Source organism: Salmo salar, chromosome ssa03, assembly GCF_905237065.1.
Source record: "Salmo salar chromosome ssa03, Ssal_v3.1, whole genome shotgun sequence".
In the NCBI taxonomy this organism is placed as follows: Eukaryota; Metazoa; Chordata; class Actinopteri; order Salmoniformes; family Salmonidae; genus Salmo; species Salmo salar.
Window position 1 is genome coordinate 44796545 of NC_059444.1, and position 18142 is coordinate 44814686.

At 43.5% G+C, this 18142-nt stretch overlaps 1 protein-coding gene across 1 annotated transcript in view; it reads right to left on the minus strand.

Moving 5' to 3' along the window:
* Positions 1-225: 225 nt before the first annotated feature.
* Positions 226-18142, minus strand: part of ncana (neurocan a) — a 72661-nt gene continuing 54744 nt past the window's right edge. The window contains exons 14-19 of the mRNA XM_014192009.2: positions 14811-14924; positions 8945-8996; positions 4768-4957; positions 4390-4534; positions 1800-1982; positions 226-1611 (exon numbers count right to left, since the gene is read on the minus strand). Coding sequence (XP_014047484.2) covers positions 1487-1611; positions 1800-1982; positions 4390-4534; positions 4768-4957; positions 8945-8996; positions 14811-14924 — 809 coding nt within the window. The 3' untranslated portion in view covers positions 226-1486. The remainder of the gene's footprint in view (positions 1612-1799; positions 1983-4389; positions 4535-4767; positions 4958-8944; positions 8997-14810; positions 14925-18142) is intronic.

The following is an 18142-nucleotide window of genomic DNA, read 5'->3' on the forward strand; positions in this document are numbered from 1 at the left end:
AAAAGTGCTATAAAGTACGTTAGGTTAGATTATTTCGCAAAAAAGTTGCAGGAGCCTCTCACACACAGCCATTCACTCCAACATGCTAGCTCCGCCCACCCAATCTTCAGTGTTTGAGGTAGTGTATAGAAATGATGTGGTCAAGAAACAGAAAGAAAACTCAGAAACACTGAAATAATAGTGTTAAAGCCCAGCTTAATCACAAAACTGACCAGATACATTGTCGTCGTTCATTAAGTTTTTGCAGCTTTATTAAGAATGGAACACAACAGCAGGACAGGAAGTCATAACACCAAAAAAAGGGATTACGCCCAATCAAATATCAGAAGAACCATATGCATCATGAATCATTGCATCCTACCCGTCACATATTGGAGCCGGGCAAAGATTGGGACTATTGACCACCGAGCAGATAACTTGGTAAAGTTTTGTCCCAGTCCGCAGTATTTCGATCTATCCTATTCCATCTAGATTAATGGGTCTGTTTTAGTTGTTATTTGAGAGGGCGATGCGGAGTACATGACTGGGTCATGACTGGTACATGACAAGGCTCAGGTATCAATCAGATACCAGTCAATAACAAACAAACAAACACCACAGTATTTACAGTACAGAGAGAGGCAATCAAAGGGTTACCTTCGTTACTTTTGATCGTAAGAATGGTATATAAAACAAAAAGGTATTACATTGCCTCAATGGATTATGTAAAAAAAACAACAAAAAAAACATACTGTATATTAACTTGCGAAGAGTCCATAATAAATAGTGACATTACATGAAGAGATAGCAAATATTAAAAATGGCATGTAAGTTGAATAATAAAACAGACCTGCTATTCAGGAGTCCTAAAGAAACATAACAAGTACAGTACAAAAGCTCTGGGTTATTTGAGACTGAAAGCTAACTAGCTCACTTGCATTAATTACATTTGTGCTTTATAAACAGAATACTAAAATGAGTATGTTCTGAGATGTAGAACAAGCTTCAAACTTTGCAGAACACATACACTCACATAGCATAGACACCCTGACACACACACACACACACACACACACACACACACACACACACACACACACACCACTGTCTTTATGTTTAGACAGTGAGAATAGGTTATCCATAGACATTCCAAGGATTTTCTGTTTCTAAGATATTAGCGACCGTGTTAGCGAGATAACAAGTATTACTGTTGTAATGGACCTGGGGTAAACAAAATCAACAACAAAGGAACAAATCCTAACTTTAGATATGTACGTGTGAACAATTCACTTTTTTTGCACTGATGTCAATAGGTCATTTGCATGAAAGTTTTGCACACATACAGTATCTCAAGTGAGATTTTAACCCAAAGAGACGGACTGAAATAGGTCAGGAAAAAATAAATGTCAACTATTGTTGATTGTGAGTCCTGAATGGTTGATCCACTCAGTCACAGGATATGTCAGGGGGTCCGGCACAGGGCATTATGGGAGGTGTAGTATTTGGTTCAGTAGTGGCTGTGTGCATCCTCTTCCCTCTCCATGTGTGCCTCTCCTCCATGTCTCCTGTGGTTCCTGCGCTCCCGGCGCTGGCCGTGGTGGTGGTTGCGGCGGTACCGGTGGGATCGCTGAGCTGACGGAGGGGAACACAGAGGGTACAGTGACAACATTTACCATCCTGTTTCTTATTGAGCCCATATTAGAGGGAATACACAAATGTTTATGGCTGACCTGGGTGAATAAAGGTTTGTTATCAAAAAAAGGTTGCATAACATAACCACTGTGTTTTTTTCAGAACAAAATCTGGTGTTTGTCACTCACACTTTGTGCAGATGATCTTGGGCCGGTCCCAGGTGCCGTTGGCCCGGCAACGCGCAGTGGGGATGTGGCGCTGGTAGAAACCTTCAGTACACTGGTAACGCACAACAGCATGTATGTCATAGTGGGACCGCCGACGGCCAATCAGATGGGCGTTCTCCATGGCGGGTGGGATTCCACACAGCACTGTCAGACGGGCCGACAATAACAAAAAAGTCTGTGTTGAGCAACAAAGCAAAAGCACAAGATACTGTATGTAGCTACAGATGTAGGATCTTAATTTGATGACCCTGTTGCAGGAGAATGCAATGCAGGAAAAGGCTTCTGAAGTTTGTAATTTCCACTTTGAAAAATGCATCAGCCCCTAAAACATTTCCATTAATTATAATACACATAATAATTCACATTTCCTGTTGATGCAGGATTAATTTCCTGCTGTTGGAAACTGGCTCAAATTAAGATCCTACATGTATCTGTATGGTATCTTGCTTGCAGTTCCTTTCTTCTCTCCCTAGGTTGCACTATTGCTACTGAATCCTACCTGAAGACAGTTGGCAAGATTGAGTGCTGCCCAAAGGGAGAAACTGGGTGCTCTGCAGTTGGTATGGAGCAGTGCCAAGTAATAGAGAGCCAAGACAGCTCCCATATTTTCCCCTCCCTCTTTCTCACTCTGCCTCTCCATCTATTTCTCTCTCTCTCCCTCGCTCTCTGCTCTGCCTCTCTCTCTTCCACGCTCTGTATTCAAGGAGCTAGGCTTCAGGCTATCTCATAAATCCTTGCTCCTGTTCTCATTCCACAGTGTCACAATTACATCAGGGTAACAAAGAGATGCATTTTGGGACTTCGTGGGCAGATCCGAGGGCAAAACAGTCACTGGCAATTTAATGCCAGCTTTATACAAGATGGCAAATGGTGGCTTTGTAGACCAAGTAATTATCCGTAGGGTGAGATAAAATGGCAACAGAGAGAGATGGAGTTTTCTGTTTAGATCAACTGGGAGTTAAAAAAGAACCATGCAATTCAGACTTCTGTGTTATATGTTTGTTTGGAGCTTTATACACAAGCATCTTTTCCCACATTTAGGCCTAGATTCAATCAGTTCAACCGTTAACTGGCGATAGCAGACACCTGCATAGCGGATGTTTTGGCGGTGTCGCAGGTGGAACTGTGTTGGAGCCGTCAAATCGGTGAGCAGCTGCCCCTGCGGTCATTGTCACGAAGCCACACCTGCCCCACTCCAGATAGAAGTTCAGAACGAGAAAGTGTAGGCTATATACAGTAGAAATAATTACACTCAAATTTTAAAATAATTAGATGAAATAATGAGGATTTCTATCAGCCTAATCTAGGTGTAGATTACATCTCATATTCCAGTGTTTGAATTTGTAAAGAAGGCTGCATGGGATTTCTGTTAATGTGACTCCGTGCAGCATGGCAATGTCCGCTTTAGGTATAATGCCGGGAGACACTTGGGATTTCAAATCCAATCAAATGTTATTTGTCAGATGCGCCGAATACAACCGTTGTAGCCCTTACCGTGAAATGCTTACTTACAAGCCCTTAACCAACAATGCAGTTCAAGAAATAGAGTTAAGAAAATATTTACTAAATAAACTACAGTGAAACAAAAACAAACAAGCAAACCAAAAAAAATCTAAAAGTAACAAGAAAATTACATAACAATAATGAGGCTATATACAGGGGGTACCGGTACCGAGTCAATGTGCGGGGGTACAGGTTAGTCGAGGTAATTTGTAAAGTGACTATGCATAGATAATTAACAGCGAGTAGCAGCAGTGTAAAAACAAAGGGGGGGTCAATGTAAATAGTCCGGGTGGCCATTTGAGTAATTGTTCAGCAATCTTATGGCTTGAGGGTAGAAGCTGTTAAGGAGCCTTTTGGTCCTAGACTTGGCGCTCCGGTACCACTTGCCGTGCGGTAGCAGAGAAAATAGCCTATGACTTGGGTGGCTGGAGTCTTTGACCATTTTTTGGGCCTTCCTCTGACACAGCCTGGTATATAGGTTCTGGATGTCAGGAAGCTTGGCTCCAGTGATGTACTGGGCCGTACGCACTACCCTCTGTAGCGCCTTATGGTCAGATGCCGAGCAGTTGCCATACCAGGCGGTGATGCAACCGGTCAGGATGCTCTCGATGGTGCAGCTGTAGAACTTTTTGAGGATCTGGGGACCCATGCCAAATCTTTTCAGTCTCCTGAGGGGAAAAGGTGTCGTGCCCTCTTCACAACTGTCTTGGTGTGTTTGGACCATGATAGTTCGTTGGACACCAAGGAACTTGAAACTCTCAACCCGCTCCATTTCAGCCCCGTTGATGTTAATGGGGGCCTGTTCGGCCCTCCTTTTCCTATAGTCCACGATCAGCTCCTTTGTCTTGCTCACATTGAGGGAGAGGTTATGAAACAATATTTCCAAAATCGTTATTTGCCGTGATGACTCAACTAAAGCCAAATGAACATAACATCCTGTTTCTAGCCACAGCCCAGTCGAATGCCACTATCCAATTGGAACCCGCTGTTTCAAAAACCCTTACTGAGGACGTTATTGCCATGTAAATGCATCATTGTTGTTTTTTACCTGTGCCTTTCTTACAGATGTAGGGCAGGTTATAGTTGCAGGGCACGTCGTTCCACTTGCCGTCCTCATGGGCGATGGTCACCACACAGTCCTCCCCGCCCGCGAAGAAGTTATCAGGCTGGTTCTCTCTCCAGTTCTGATATACCTACACAATACCACACAATTATGTTACATTGTAATCATTTTCTATTATACTGTAGTCATGCTAAATTGGCTTTAAATCTGTTATAAACTAATAATCACCCAGTTATACATCTGGAGTTACACTTTACACATATTATTCCAACTGTGAGGATCAAGTACAGATATATATCACATATATTCACAAACTGAGCATAATATGACGTATTATTGACAGAGAGGAATATCGAATCTCACCAGGTCATTGACATCAGTCCACTGGAAGTCCTCCTCCACGGTGCGGTCATTCAGGCCAATCCAGGCGTTATCATGGCCCAGACCATTGATGAACTCCTGCTCTGTTACTGAGGTGATGCTACTAAGATGGGCGCTGTGCACTCTGCAGTCCTTCTCTGCATCCTCCCAGGTGTGTCTGTGAGAGAAGTACCTGAAGTGAAGAAACAGGTAGATGTCATTTCAATAGAATAACATACAAGAAGATATTATTGTTATTATGTTGAGAGGTTTCTCGTGAGTAAGCATTTCATAGCAATGTTGCACTGTTTACACCCTGTTGTAACCTCTGTACAGTGCATTCAGAAAGTACTCAGACCCCTTGACTTCTTCCACATTTTGTTACCTTACAGCCTGATTCTAAAATGGATTAAATCGTTTTTTCCCCTCATCAATCGACACACAATACCCCATAATGACAAAGCAATGTTTTTTACATTTTTGCAAATGTACACTACCGGCCAAAAGTTTTAGAATACTTACTCATTCAAGGGTTTTTATTTGTACTATTTTCTACATTGTAGAATAATAGTGAAGACAAACTATGAAATAACACATATGGAATCATGTAGTAACCAAAAAAGTGTTAAATCTAAATATATTTTATATTTGAGATTCTTCAAATAGCCACATTTTGCCTTGATGACAGCTTTGCACACTCTTGGCATTCTCTTAACCAGCTTCATGAGGTAGTCACCTGAAATGCATTTAAATGAACAGGTGTACCTTCTTATAAGTTCATTTGTGGAATTTCTTTCCTTCTTAACTCTTACATCTAGACGTTCCACTAGCGGAACACCTGCTCCAATAGCCAATGATGGGCGTGGCGCAAATTACAAATTCCTCAAAAATACAAAAACTTCAATTTTTCAAACATATGACTATTTTACACCATTTTAAAGACAAGACTCTCCTTTATCTAACCACACTGTCCGATTTCAAAAGGCTTTACAACGAAAGCAAAACATTAGATTATGTCAGCAGAGTACCCAGCCAGAAATAATCAGACACCCATTTTTCAAGCTAGCATATAATGTCACATAAATCCAAACCACAGCTAAATGCAGCACTAACCTTTGATGATCTTCATCAGATGACACCCCGAGGACATTATGTTATACCATACATGCATGTTTTGTTCAATCAAGTTTATATTTATATCAAAAACCAGCTTTTTACATTAGCATGTGACGTTCAGAACTAGCATGCGCCATGCGCGCGACCCTTCTTTACCATTCGGATAGTGTCTGGGACGCACGAACAAAACGCCGCTATTCGGATATAACGATGGATTATTTTGGACCAAACCAACATTTGTTATTGAAGTAGCAGTCCTGGGAGTGCATTCTGACGAAGACAACAAAAGGTAATCAAACTTTTATAATAGTAAATCTGATATTGGTGAGTGCTAAACTTGCCGGGTGTCTAAATAGCTAGCCCGTGATGCCTGGGCTATGTACTTAGAATATTGCAAAATGTGCTTTCACCAAAAAGCTATTTTAAAATCGGACATATCGAGTGAATAGAGGAGTTATGTATCTATAATTCTTAAAATAATTGTTATGCTTTTTGTGAACGTTTATCGTGAGTAATTTAGTAAATTCACCGGAAGTTTGCGGGGGTATGCTAGTTCTGAACGTCACATGCTAATGTAAAAAGCGTTTTTTTTAATATAAATATGAACTTGATTGAACAAAACATGCATGTATTGTATAACATAATGTCCTAGGTGTGTCATCTGATGAAGATCATCAAAGGTTAGTGCTGCATTTAGCTGTCTTCTGGGTTTTTGTGACATTATATGCTAGCTTGAAAAATGGGTGTCTGATTATTTCTGGCTTGGTACTCTGCTGACATAATCTAATGTTTTGCTTTCGCTGTAAAGCCTTTTTGAAATCGGACAGTGTGGTTAGATAAAGGAGAGTCTTATCTTTAAAATGCTGTGAAATAGTCATATGTTTGAAAAATTGAAGTTTTTGTATTTTTGAGGAATTTGTAATTCGCGCCACGCCTATCATTGGATATTGGAGCAGGTGTTCCGCTAGCGGAACGTCTAGATGTAAGAGGTTAAAATCAATTTTTATGCCATTTTTCTCGTAAAAAAGCGATAATATTCTGACCGGGAATCTGCGTTTAGGAAAAAAGACGAAAGAAAATAAAGCATGGGGTCGACTCGTGCACGCGCCTAAGCCCATTGTCCTCTGATCGGCCACTTACCAAAGGCGATAATGTGTTTCAGCCAGAGGCTGCCTCGATATCATTCAGCTTTTTCCCGGGTTCTGAGAGCCTATGGGAGCCGTAGGAAGTGTCACGTTACAGCAAAGATCCTCAGTCTTCAATAAAAAGAGCCAAGATGAACAAGAACTTGTCAGACAGGTCAATTCCTGTATGGAATCTTCTCAGGTTTTTGCCTGCCATATGAGTTCTGTTATACTCACAGACACCATTCAAACAGTTTTAGAAACTTTAGGGTGTTTTCTATCCAAAGCCAATAATTATATGCATATTCTAGTTTCTGGGCAGGAGTAATAATCAGATTAAATCGGGTACGTTTTTTATCCGGCCGTGAAAATACTGCCCCCTAGCCATAACAGGTTAATGCGTTAGAGCCAATCAGTTGTGTTGTGACTAGGTAGCGGGGGTACACAGAAGATAGCCTTATTTGGTAAAAGACCAAGTCCATATTATGGCAAGAACAGCTCAAATAAGCAAAGAGAAATGACCATCCATCATTACTTTCAGACATGAAGGTCAGTCAATACGGAAATATAAAACATTTCGAAAGTTTCTTCAAGTGCAGTCGCAAAAACCATCAATCGCTATGATGAAACTGGCTCTCATGAGGACCGCCACAGGAATGGAAGACCCAGAGTTACCTCTGTCGCAGAGGATAAGTTCATTAGAGTTACCAGCCTCAGAAATTACAGCCCAAATAAATGCTTCAGAGTTCAAGTAACAGACACATCTCAACATGAACTGTTCAGAGGAGACTGTGTGAATCAGGCCTTCATGGACGAATTGCTGTAAAGAAACCACTACTAAAGGACACCAATAATAAGAAGAGACATGCTTGGGCCAAGAAACACAAGCAATGGACATTAGACTGGTGGATATCTGTCCTTTGGTCTGGAGTCCAAATTGGAGATATTTGGTTCCAACCACTGTCTTTGTGAGACGCGGTGTGGATGAACGGATGATCTCCGCATGTGTATTTCCCACCATAAAGAATGGAGGAGGAGGTGTGATGGTGTGGGGGTGCTTTGCTAGTGACACTGTCAGTGATTTATTTAGAATTCATGGCACACTTAACCAGCATGACTACCACAGCATTCTGCAGCGATACACCATCCCATCTGGTTTGGGCTTAGTGGGACTATCATTTATTTTTCAACAGAACAATGATCCAACACACCTCCAGGCTGTGTAAGGGCTATTTTACCAAGGAGGAGAGTGATGGAGTGCTGCATCAGATGACCTTGACTCCACAATCCCCTGACCTCAACCAAATTGAGATGGTTTGGGATGAGCTCTACTGACAATTCCTTCGACCTCATGGCTTGGTTTTTGCTCTGACATACACTGTCAACTGTGGGTCCTAATATAGACAGGTGTATCAAATCATGTCCAATCAATTGAATTTACCACAGGTGGACTCCAATAAAGTTGTAGAAACATCTCAAGGATGATCAATTTATTTATTTTATTTATTTCACCTTTATTTAACCAGGTAGGCAAGTTGAGAACAAGTTCTCATTTACAATTGCGACCTGGCAATCAATGGAAACAGGATGCACTTGAAGTCAATTTCGAGTCTCATAGCAAAGGGTCTGAATACTTATGTAAATAAGGTATGTTTTTAAAAATAAAATTTACAAACATTTCTAAAAATCTTTTTTTGCTTTGTCATTATGGAGTATTGTGTGTAGATTGCTGAGGAAAAAATATATATTTAATCCATTTTAGAATAAGGCTGTAACATAACAAAATGTGGAAAAAGTCAAGGGGTCTGAATACTTTCCGAAGGCACTGTAGATGACAAATAAACTTTGATTTGATTTGAAATGAATGTTTAGAGGCTTGTCGAAGTTTGAAGTAAAAGCTTTTTTAGAAGTTTGTAGAACGGTCTTATTTTCTCACGCACCTGTAGCAGTGGCCATGGAACTTCCTCCATCCATGTTCACAATTCTCAACGTCTAAGAGTAGAGGGAGAAAGGAGAGAGGTGGAGGGATGAAGGGAGGAGAGAGGGATAGGCGAGAGAGGTAAGTGTATGGAAGATGGGAGGGGGCAAAGAAAGACCGATAAAGGAGGCAATGAAGAGAAAAAGAGATTGAGTGAAAGAGATAGGGGAGGGAAAGAGATGAAGGAGAGTAGGAAGATAGATGAAAAGAGGGACAGAGTGAGAGGTGGATCAAAGGGAGAGAAGATTATTCTCATACCCTTTCAACCTTTCATCCAGTATTGTACCTCTCAGGACCTGCAAGGACACATATTAATGGTGTTAAAATCCTGTGAGAGTGAATGAAACACTAAACCTGCAATCATGGATTATGCATTTCCATTCTCGGCACACGTTGTTCCTTTCTCTGCATGGGGAGGACTCATTATTGTGCATTATGAGGACTCATTAATAACTAAGTGTTATGTATTCATTAATCCTCATTGCTATTAGTGTTTCTGCACACACGGGGGAGGACAAATGAGGAGTTGTGGGCGGCTGTCTGACTCTGAAGCCAGTGAGGTGTGTGTGTGTGTGTATGCACTTGTTTGAGTGCGTGTCTGCGCTCGTTTCAGTGTGTGCGCGTGCGTGTGTTTCGGTGTACATATATCAGGCAGCTCTCTGCAGCACAGTGACAGGTACAGATACAATGCCTGATAGCCGGTGAGTGATACTCCAGGGGTGCGAAGGTGAATGGCAAGGCACTGGAGCGACGAACTGCCCTTGCTGTCTCTGCCTGGCCAGCACCCCTCTCTCCACTGGGATTCTCTGCCTCTGACCCTATTACGGGGACTGAGTCACTGGCTTACTAGTGCTCTTCCATGCTGTCCCTAGGAGGAGTGCGTCACTTGAGTGGGTTGAGTCACAGACGTGATCTTCCTGTCCGGTTTTGCGCCCTCTCAGGCTCGTGCGGTGGAGATCTTCGTGGGCTAAACTCAGCCTTGTCTCAGGGTAGTAAGTTGGTGGTCTGTTGATATCCCTCTAGTGGTGTGGGGGCTGTGCTTTGACAAAGTGGGTGGGGTTATATCTTGCCTGGTTGGCCCTGTCTGGGGGTATTGTCGGACGGGGCCACAGTGTCTCCCGACCCACCCCTGTCTCAGTATCTATGCTGCAATAATCTATGTACCGGGGGACTAGGGTCAGTCTGTTGTATCTCGTGTCCTGTGTGAATTTAAGTATGATCCCTCCAATTTTCTCTCCCTCCCTCCCTCCCTCCCTCCCTCCCTCCCTCCCTCCCTCCCTCCCTCCTCCCTCCCTCCCTCAGGACCTGAGCCCTAGGACCATGCCTCAGGACTACTTGGCCTGATGACTCCTGACTGTCCACAGTCCACCTGGTCGTGCTGCTGCTCCAGTTTCAACTGTTCTTCCTGCGGCTAGGGAACCCTGACCTGTTCAATGGATATGCTACCTTGTCCCGGACCTGCTGTTTTCAACCCTCTCCTCCTCTCTACCGCACCTGCTGTCTAGACCTCTGAATGATCGGCTATGAAAAGCCAACTAACATTTACTCCTGAGGTACTTATTTTTTTTCACCTTTATTTAACCAGGTAGGCTAGTTGAGAACAAGTTCTCATTTACAACTGCGACCTGGCCAAGATAAAGCAAAGCAGTTCGACACAAACAACACAGAGTTACACATGGAATAAACAAAACATACAGTCAATAACACAATAGAAAAAAGTCTATATACAGTGTGTGCAAATGAGGTAAGATAAGGGAGGTAAGGCAATAAATAGGCCACAGTGGCGAAATAATTACAATTTAGCAATTAAACACTGGAGTGATAGATGTGCAGAAGATGAATGTGCAAGTAGAGATACTGGGGTGCAATGGAGCAAAACAAATAAATACCAGTATGGCGATGAGGTAGTTGGATGGGTTATTTACAGATGGGCTATGTACAGGTGCAGTGATCTGTGAACTGCTCTGACAGCTGGTGCTTAAAGTTAGTGCAGGAGATATGAGTCTCCAGCTTCAGTGATTTTTTTCAATTCGTTCCAGTCATTGGCAGCAGAGAACTGGAAGGAAAGGCGGCCAAAGGAGGAATTGGCTTTGGGGGTGACCAGTGAAATATACCTGCTGGAGCGCGTGCTACAGGTGCGTGCTGCTATGGTGACTAGTGAGCTGAGATAAGGTGGGGCTTTACCTAGCAAAGACTTATAGATGACCTGGAGCCAGTGGGTTTGGCGACGAATAGGAAGCGAGGGCCAGCCAATGAGAGCATACAGGTCGCAGTGGTGGGTAGTATATGGGGATTTGGTGACAAAACGGGTGGCACTGTGATAGACTGCATCCCATTTGCTAAGTATAGTGTTGGAGGCTATTTTATAAATGACATCGCCGAAGTCAATCGGATCGGTAGGATAGTCAGTTTTACGTGGGTATGTTTGGCAGCATGAGTGTAGGATGCTTTGTTGCGGAATAGGAAGCCGATTCTAGATTTAATTTTGGATTGGAGATGTTTAATATGAGTCTGGAAGGAGAGTTTACAGTCTAACCAGACACCTAGGTATTTGTAGTTGTCCACATATTCTAAGTCAGAACCGTCCAGAGTAGCGATGCTGGATGGGCATGCAGGTACGGGCAGCGATCGGTTGAAGTGCATGCCTTTAGTTTTACTTGCATTTAAGAGCAGTTGGAGGCCACGGAAGGAGAGTTGTATGGCATTGAAGCTCGTCTGGAGGTTAGTTAACACAGTGTCCAAAGAAGGGCCAGAAGTATACAGAATGTTGTCGTCTGCGTAGAGGTGGATCAGAGAATCACCAGCAGCAAGAGCGACATCATTGATGTATACAGAGAAAAGAGTCGGCCCGAGAATTGAACCCTGTGGCACCCCCATAGAGACTACCAGAGGTCTGGACAACAGGCCCTCCGATTTGACACACTGAACTCTGTCTGAGAAGTAGTTGGTGAACCAGGCAAGGCAGTCATTTGAGAAACCAAGGCTGTTGAGTCTGCCGATAAAAATGTGGTGATTGACAGAGTCGAAAGCCTTGGCCAGATCGATGAATACAGCTGAACAGTATTGTCTCTCATCATTGGCGGTTATGATATCGTTTAGGACCTCGAGCGTGGCTGAGGTGCACCCTTGACCAGCTCGGAAACCAGATTGCATAGCGGAGAAGGTACGGTGGGATTCAAAATGGTCGGTGATCTGTTTGTTAACTTGGCTTTTGAAGACCTTAGAAAGGCAGGGTAGGATAGATTTAGGTCTGTAGCAGTTTGGGTCTAGAGAGTCTCCACCTTTGAAGAGGGGGATGACCGCGGCAGCTTTCCAATCTTTAGGGATCTCAGACGATGCGAGATCCCTAAAGGTTGAAAAGGCTAGTAATAGGGGTTGCAACAATTTCGGCTGATCATTTTAGAAAGAGAGGGTCCAGATTGTCTAGCCCAGCTGATTTGTAGGGGTCCAGATTTTGCAGCTCTTTTAGAACATCAGCTATCTGGATTTGGGTGAAGGAGAAATGGGGGATGCTTGGGCAAGTTGCTGTGGGGGTTGCAGGGCTATTGACCAGGGTAGGGGGGCCAGGTGGAAAGCATGGCCAGCCGTAGAAAAATGCTTATTGAAATTCTCAATTATTGTGGATTTATCGTTGGTGACAGTGTTTCCTAGCCTCAGTGCAGTGGGCAGCTGGGAGGAGGTGCTCTTATTCTCCATGGACTTTACAGTGTCCCAGATCTTTTTGGAGTTTGTGCTGCAGAATGCAAATAAAATTTCTGTTTGAAAACGCTAGCCTTTGCTTTCCTAACTGCCTGTGTATACTGGTTCCTAACTTCACTGAAAACGTGCATATCGTGGGGGGCTATTCGATGCTAATGCCTTACGCCACAGGATGTTTTTGTGCTGGTCAAGGGCAGTCAGGTCTGGAGTGAACCACGGGCTATATCTGTTCCTGTTTAAAAGAAAATTGTGAGGAAAGCACTTTTAAAGAATAACCAGGCATCTTCTACTGACGGAATGAGGTCAATATCCTTCTAGGATACCCGGGCAAGGTCGATTAGAAAGGCTTGCTCGCTGAAGTGTTTTAGGGAGCGTTTGACAGTGATGAGGGGTGGTCGTTTGACCGCAGATCCATTACGGACGCAACCAATGAGGCAGTGATCGCTGAGATCCTGGTTGAAGACAACAGAGGTGTATTTGGAGGGCAGGTTGGTTAGGATTATATCTATGAGGGTACCTGTGTTTACAGATTTGGGGTTGTACCTGGTAGATTTATTGATAATTTGTGTGAGATTGAGGGCATCAAGCTTAGATTGTAGGATGGCCGGGGTGTTAAACATGTCCCAGTTTAGGTCACCTAACAGCACGAGCTCTGAAGATAGATGGGGGGCAATCAATTCACATATGGTGTCCAGGGCACAGCTGGGAGCAGAAGGTGGTCTATAGCAAGCGGCAACGGTAAGAGACTTGTTTCTGGAAAGATGGATTTTTAAAAGTAGAAGCTCAAATTGTTTGGGCACAGACCTGGATAGTAAGACAGAACTCTGCAGGCTATCTCTCGCGGTAGAATAGATTCAATGCATAATGAACAGACAAAGGTATGGTAGGATGTGAATACAGTGGAGGTAAACCTAGGCATTGAGTGATGATGAGAGAGGTATTGTCTCTAGAAACATCAATTAAACCAGGTGAGGTCACCGCATGTGTGGGAGGTGGGACAAGAGGGTTAGTGGAGGCATATTGAGCAGGGCTGGAGGCTCTACAGTGAAATAAGACAATCACTAACCAAAACAGCAATGGACAAGGCATATTGACATTAGGGAGAGGCATGCGTAGCCGAGTGATCATAGAGTCCAATGAGTAGCTGGACGGGCTGGAGACATGGCGATTCAAACAGCTAGCGGGCCGGGGATAGCAGGCTAGCAGAAGGGCCATAGAGGGAAGTCGCGATGGAAGAAGTCTGTTGTAGCCCCCTCGTGCGGTTACGTCGGCAGATCAGTCGTGGTGGATCAGCAGGGGTCCGTGTAGTAAAAGGGTCCAGGCCAATTGACAAAATGGGTATAGTAGCCCAAGAAATTGACTGATGGACCACTTCAGCTAACAGGTAACAGACCTGTTGCACCCTCTACAACCACTGTGATTATTATTATTTGACCCTGCTGGTCATCTATGAACGTTTGAACATCTTGAATAACAATCTGGCCTTAAATGGCCATGTACTCTTATAATCTCCACCCGGCACAGCCAGAAGAGGACTGGCCATCCCTCAGAGCCTGATTTCTCTCTAGGTTTCTTCCTTGGTTCCTGCCTTTCCAGGGAGTTTTTCCTAGCCACCATGCTACTACATATGCATTTCTTGCTGTTTGGGGTTTTAGGCTGGGTTTCTGTATAGCACTTCGTGACATCTGCTGATATAAAAAGGGCTTTATAAATACATTTGATTGATTGATAGATAGTGCACTGTGATGTTAGGCGCTGATACAGCTGTAAGCCGATACTGCACATAACGCTGATCAAGATGATCTGGATCACAGCCGGCTGCTGTACACTGCTGATAGCAGACAGGCAACATCATCCTGAACCCTGTAGATACTGTATCTAGGTATTTACTGTCGACACGTTTATAGAGCTAAACAAAAAACAGCAAAAACAGCAAAAACAAAACATCACAAATTGAGATATTATTTTCCATAAGGCTTCATGGTTAAATGTAAAACATGCCCCTATATAATTTGGAGAAGTGTATGTTAGATGAAAGTGTCTCTCTCTCCGTTTAGGCTGTGTGTATTGACTATAGTGTGTTTCCATGCTTGTGACATGTGTTGATCAGTGTGTATTCACTGTCTTACCCTTCTCACAGGTGTCTCCTGCGTAGCTGGGCAGACAGAGGCAGACAAATGAGTCGATCTTGTCGATGCAGGTGCCTCCGTTTAGACAAGGATTGGACTGGCAGTCATCCACGTCTGTTAGAAAAAACACACACAACACAGGTTGGAGAGTCCTAGAGTAACCATCCACTTTAAATCAAATCAAATTTTATTAGTCACATGCGCCAAATACAACAGGTGTAGACCTTACAGTGAAATGCTTACTTAGGAGTCCCTAAACAACAGTGCAGTTTAAAAAAATACGGATAAGAATAAGAGATAAAAGTAACAAGTAATTAAAGAGGAGTAGTAAAAAATAACAATATATACAGGGGGAGTGCCGGTACAGAGTCAATGTGCGGGGTCACCGGTTAGTTGAGGTAGTATGTACATGTAGGTAGAGTTAATTAAAGTGACTATGCATAGATGACAACAGAGAGTGGCAGTGGTGTGGAGAGGGGGGGGGGGCAGGCAATGTGAATAGTCTGAGTAGCCATTTGACTAGATGTTCAGGAGTCTTATGGCTTAGGGGTAGATGCTGTTTAGAAGCCTATTGGACCTAGACTTGGCGCTCCGGTACCGCTTGCCGTGTGGTAGCAGAGAGAACAGTCTATGACTAGGGTGGCTGGAGTCTGACAATTTTCAGGGCCTTCCTCTGACACCACCTGGTATATAGGTCCTGGATGGCAGGAAGCTTGGCCCCAGTGATGTACTGGGCCATTCGCATTACCCTCTGTAGTGCCTTGCGGTCGGAGGCCGAGCAGTTGCCATACCAGGCAGTGATGCAACCAGTCAGGATGCTCTCGATGGTGCAGCTGTAGAACCTTTTGCGGATCTGAGGACCCATGCCAAATCTTTTCAGTCTCCTGAGGGGAATAGGTTTTGTCGTGCCCGCTTCACGACTGTCATGGTGTGCTTGGACCATGTTAGTTTGTTGGTGATGTGGACATCAAGGAACTTGAAGCTCTCAACCTGCTCCACTGCAGCCCCGTCGATGAGAATGGGGGCGTACTCGGTCCTCTTTTTCCTGTAGTCCACAATCATCTCCTTTGTCTTGATCACGTTGAGGGAGAGGTTTAGACTAGTTCACGCAAGTTCACTGGCTATGCGCACAGACCTTGCACAAATACTTTTTCCGTAAATCAAGCATTTGACGACAGTGGGCGATTTGTGGAAAAATTTCAGCTAAGCTTGGTCTAAAGTTGATGATTGGGGATAGAGTAAAGAGAACAATGTCCACAGCTCTGACATTCTCCCAGAGGTGATTCATTGGTGTAACACAAAGGAAAGATTTTTCCTAGGTTTTCTATGTCCATCAACTGCAGCAGTGGTTGCTGTGGGTACAACACTTTTATTTGATTTATTTAACTAAGCAAGTCAGTTAAGAACAAATTATTATCTACGATAATAAATTAGCCTGGACTACGCTGGGCCAATTGTGCCTCGCCCTATGGGACTCCCAATCACGGCCGGCTGTGATGCAGCCTGGATTCGAACCAGGTACTGCAGTGACACCTCTTGCACTGAGATGCAGTGTCTTAGACCACTGTGCCACTCTAACTAAATTCATATCACCAGGAAATTGTATCCAAATCCTACCATTTTGAAGACCACTCTTGACCTTGTCTTTAGCCTAGCAGTAAAGAGCGTTGGGCCAAAGTCGAAAGGTCGCTGGTTCAATTCCCAGAGATGGCTAGGTGGATCACGATAAGGCAGCCCCCCGCACTTCTCTGGGGGGCTGGGTTAAATATGGAAGATACATTTTGGGTGAATGCATTCAGTTGTGCAACTGACTACGTATCCCCCTTTGCTTTCTTGCACTAACACGTGTCTTTTCTTACGAGCACTGACTTTGCCGATAGTAACTTTTACTCAATAAAGCAGCTATGAATGGACTGACTGTAAGTGCTTCTGGATAAGAGCTTCTACAAAATTACTAAAATGTAAAGGTAAATGTTTTGTAAGGGAGGAGGATAATTTAATTCTCAGCATGGCAACTCAAGATTACTGTGGATGTTTCTGTTTTCCTCTTCTTTGTCCCTTTCCTTCCTACTTCACGAATCAGGGCGCCCTGAGAGTACTTCACAGCCAATTCACTTATTTCATTATTCCTGTGCCAAGCTCAAGGTAGCGAGAGCCATCTCTCTCTCCCTCTCTCGCTCTCTCTCTCTAAATTCAATGGGCTTTATTGGCATGGGAAACATATGTTTACATTGCCAAGCAAGTGAAATAGATAATAAACAAAAGTGAAATAATCAAAAATGAACAGTAAACGTTACACTCACTAAAGTTTCAAAGAAATATAGATATTTCAAATCTCATATTATGGTTATGTACAAAAGGGAAAATAAATAAACATGAATATGGGTTGTATTTACCTCTCGTCGGTTTTGTGTTCATGTTACCTGATGAAATTGATGTACAATATGATCTTGTTTCCATCTGATGCACATTCAGATGTCATAAATCAGCACTGCAGAGCTCTCTCTGTCCTCTGCCGTGCCTTGATTGTATTAATGCTGATGATATCTGGTAATGTGCATGTACACCCTGGCCCATCTACTGTTGCTAGCCCCAATCCTGCTCTGATATCTGCTTCACTGATTTCTGCTCTCGTAAAAGCCTGGGTATTCTGCACGTTAACACTTGAAGCTTATTACTTAAAATGGATCAATGGAAGGTGTGGGTTCACAGCTCCAATCCAGATGTGTTGGTCGTTACTGAGACGTGGTTAAGGAAGACTGTTTTGAATACTGATGTTAACCTTTCTGGTTATAACCTTCTTCGTGCAAAACAGATCTTCCGAAGGTGGGGGAGTGGCTATCGTTACCAATGATCACCTTCAGTGCTCCGTTGTCTCCACCAAGTCTGTCCCCAAAAATGTGATTTGCTGGGTTTAAGCATTAAACATTCAAATAGCTCTTTGTTTACTGTTGCTGGGTGCTATCGTCTTCCATCAGCGCCGGCCTGTACCCTACCTGCCCTAAGCACTCTCCTGGCCACTTACACTAAGTCTGAATTTGTTCTGCTAGGTGACCTAAACTGGGACATGCTTAAACCATCTGACCAAGTCCTAAAGCAATGGGATTCCCCAAATCTCTCAGATTATTACCAATCCCACAAGCTATGACTCCAAACACCCAGAAAAGGCTACTCTCCTTGATGTTATCCTCACAAATAATCCTGATAGGTATCAGTCTGGTGCTTTCTGTAATGACCTTAGTGATCACTGTTTTACAGCCTGTGTTCGTAATGGCTGCTCAGTGAAACGACCTGTCCTGATTTGTCATATACGCTTGCTAAAAAACTTGAAT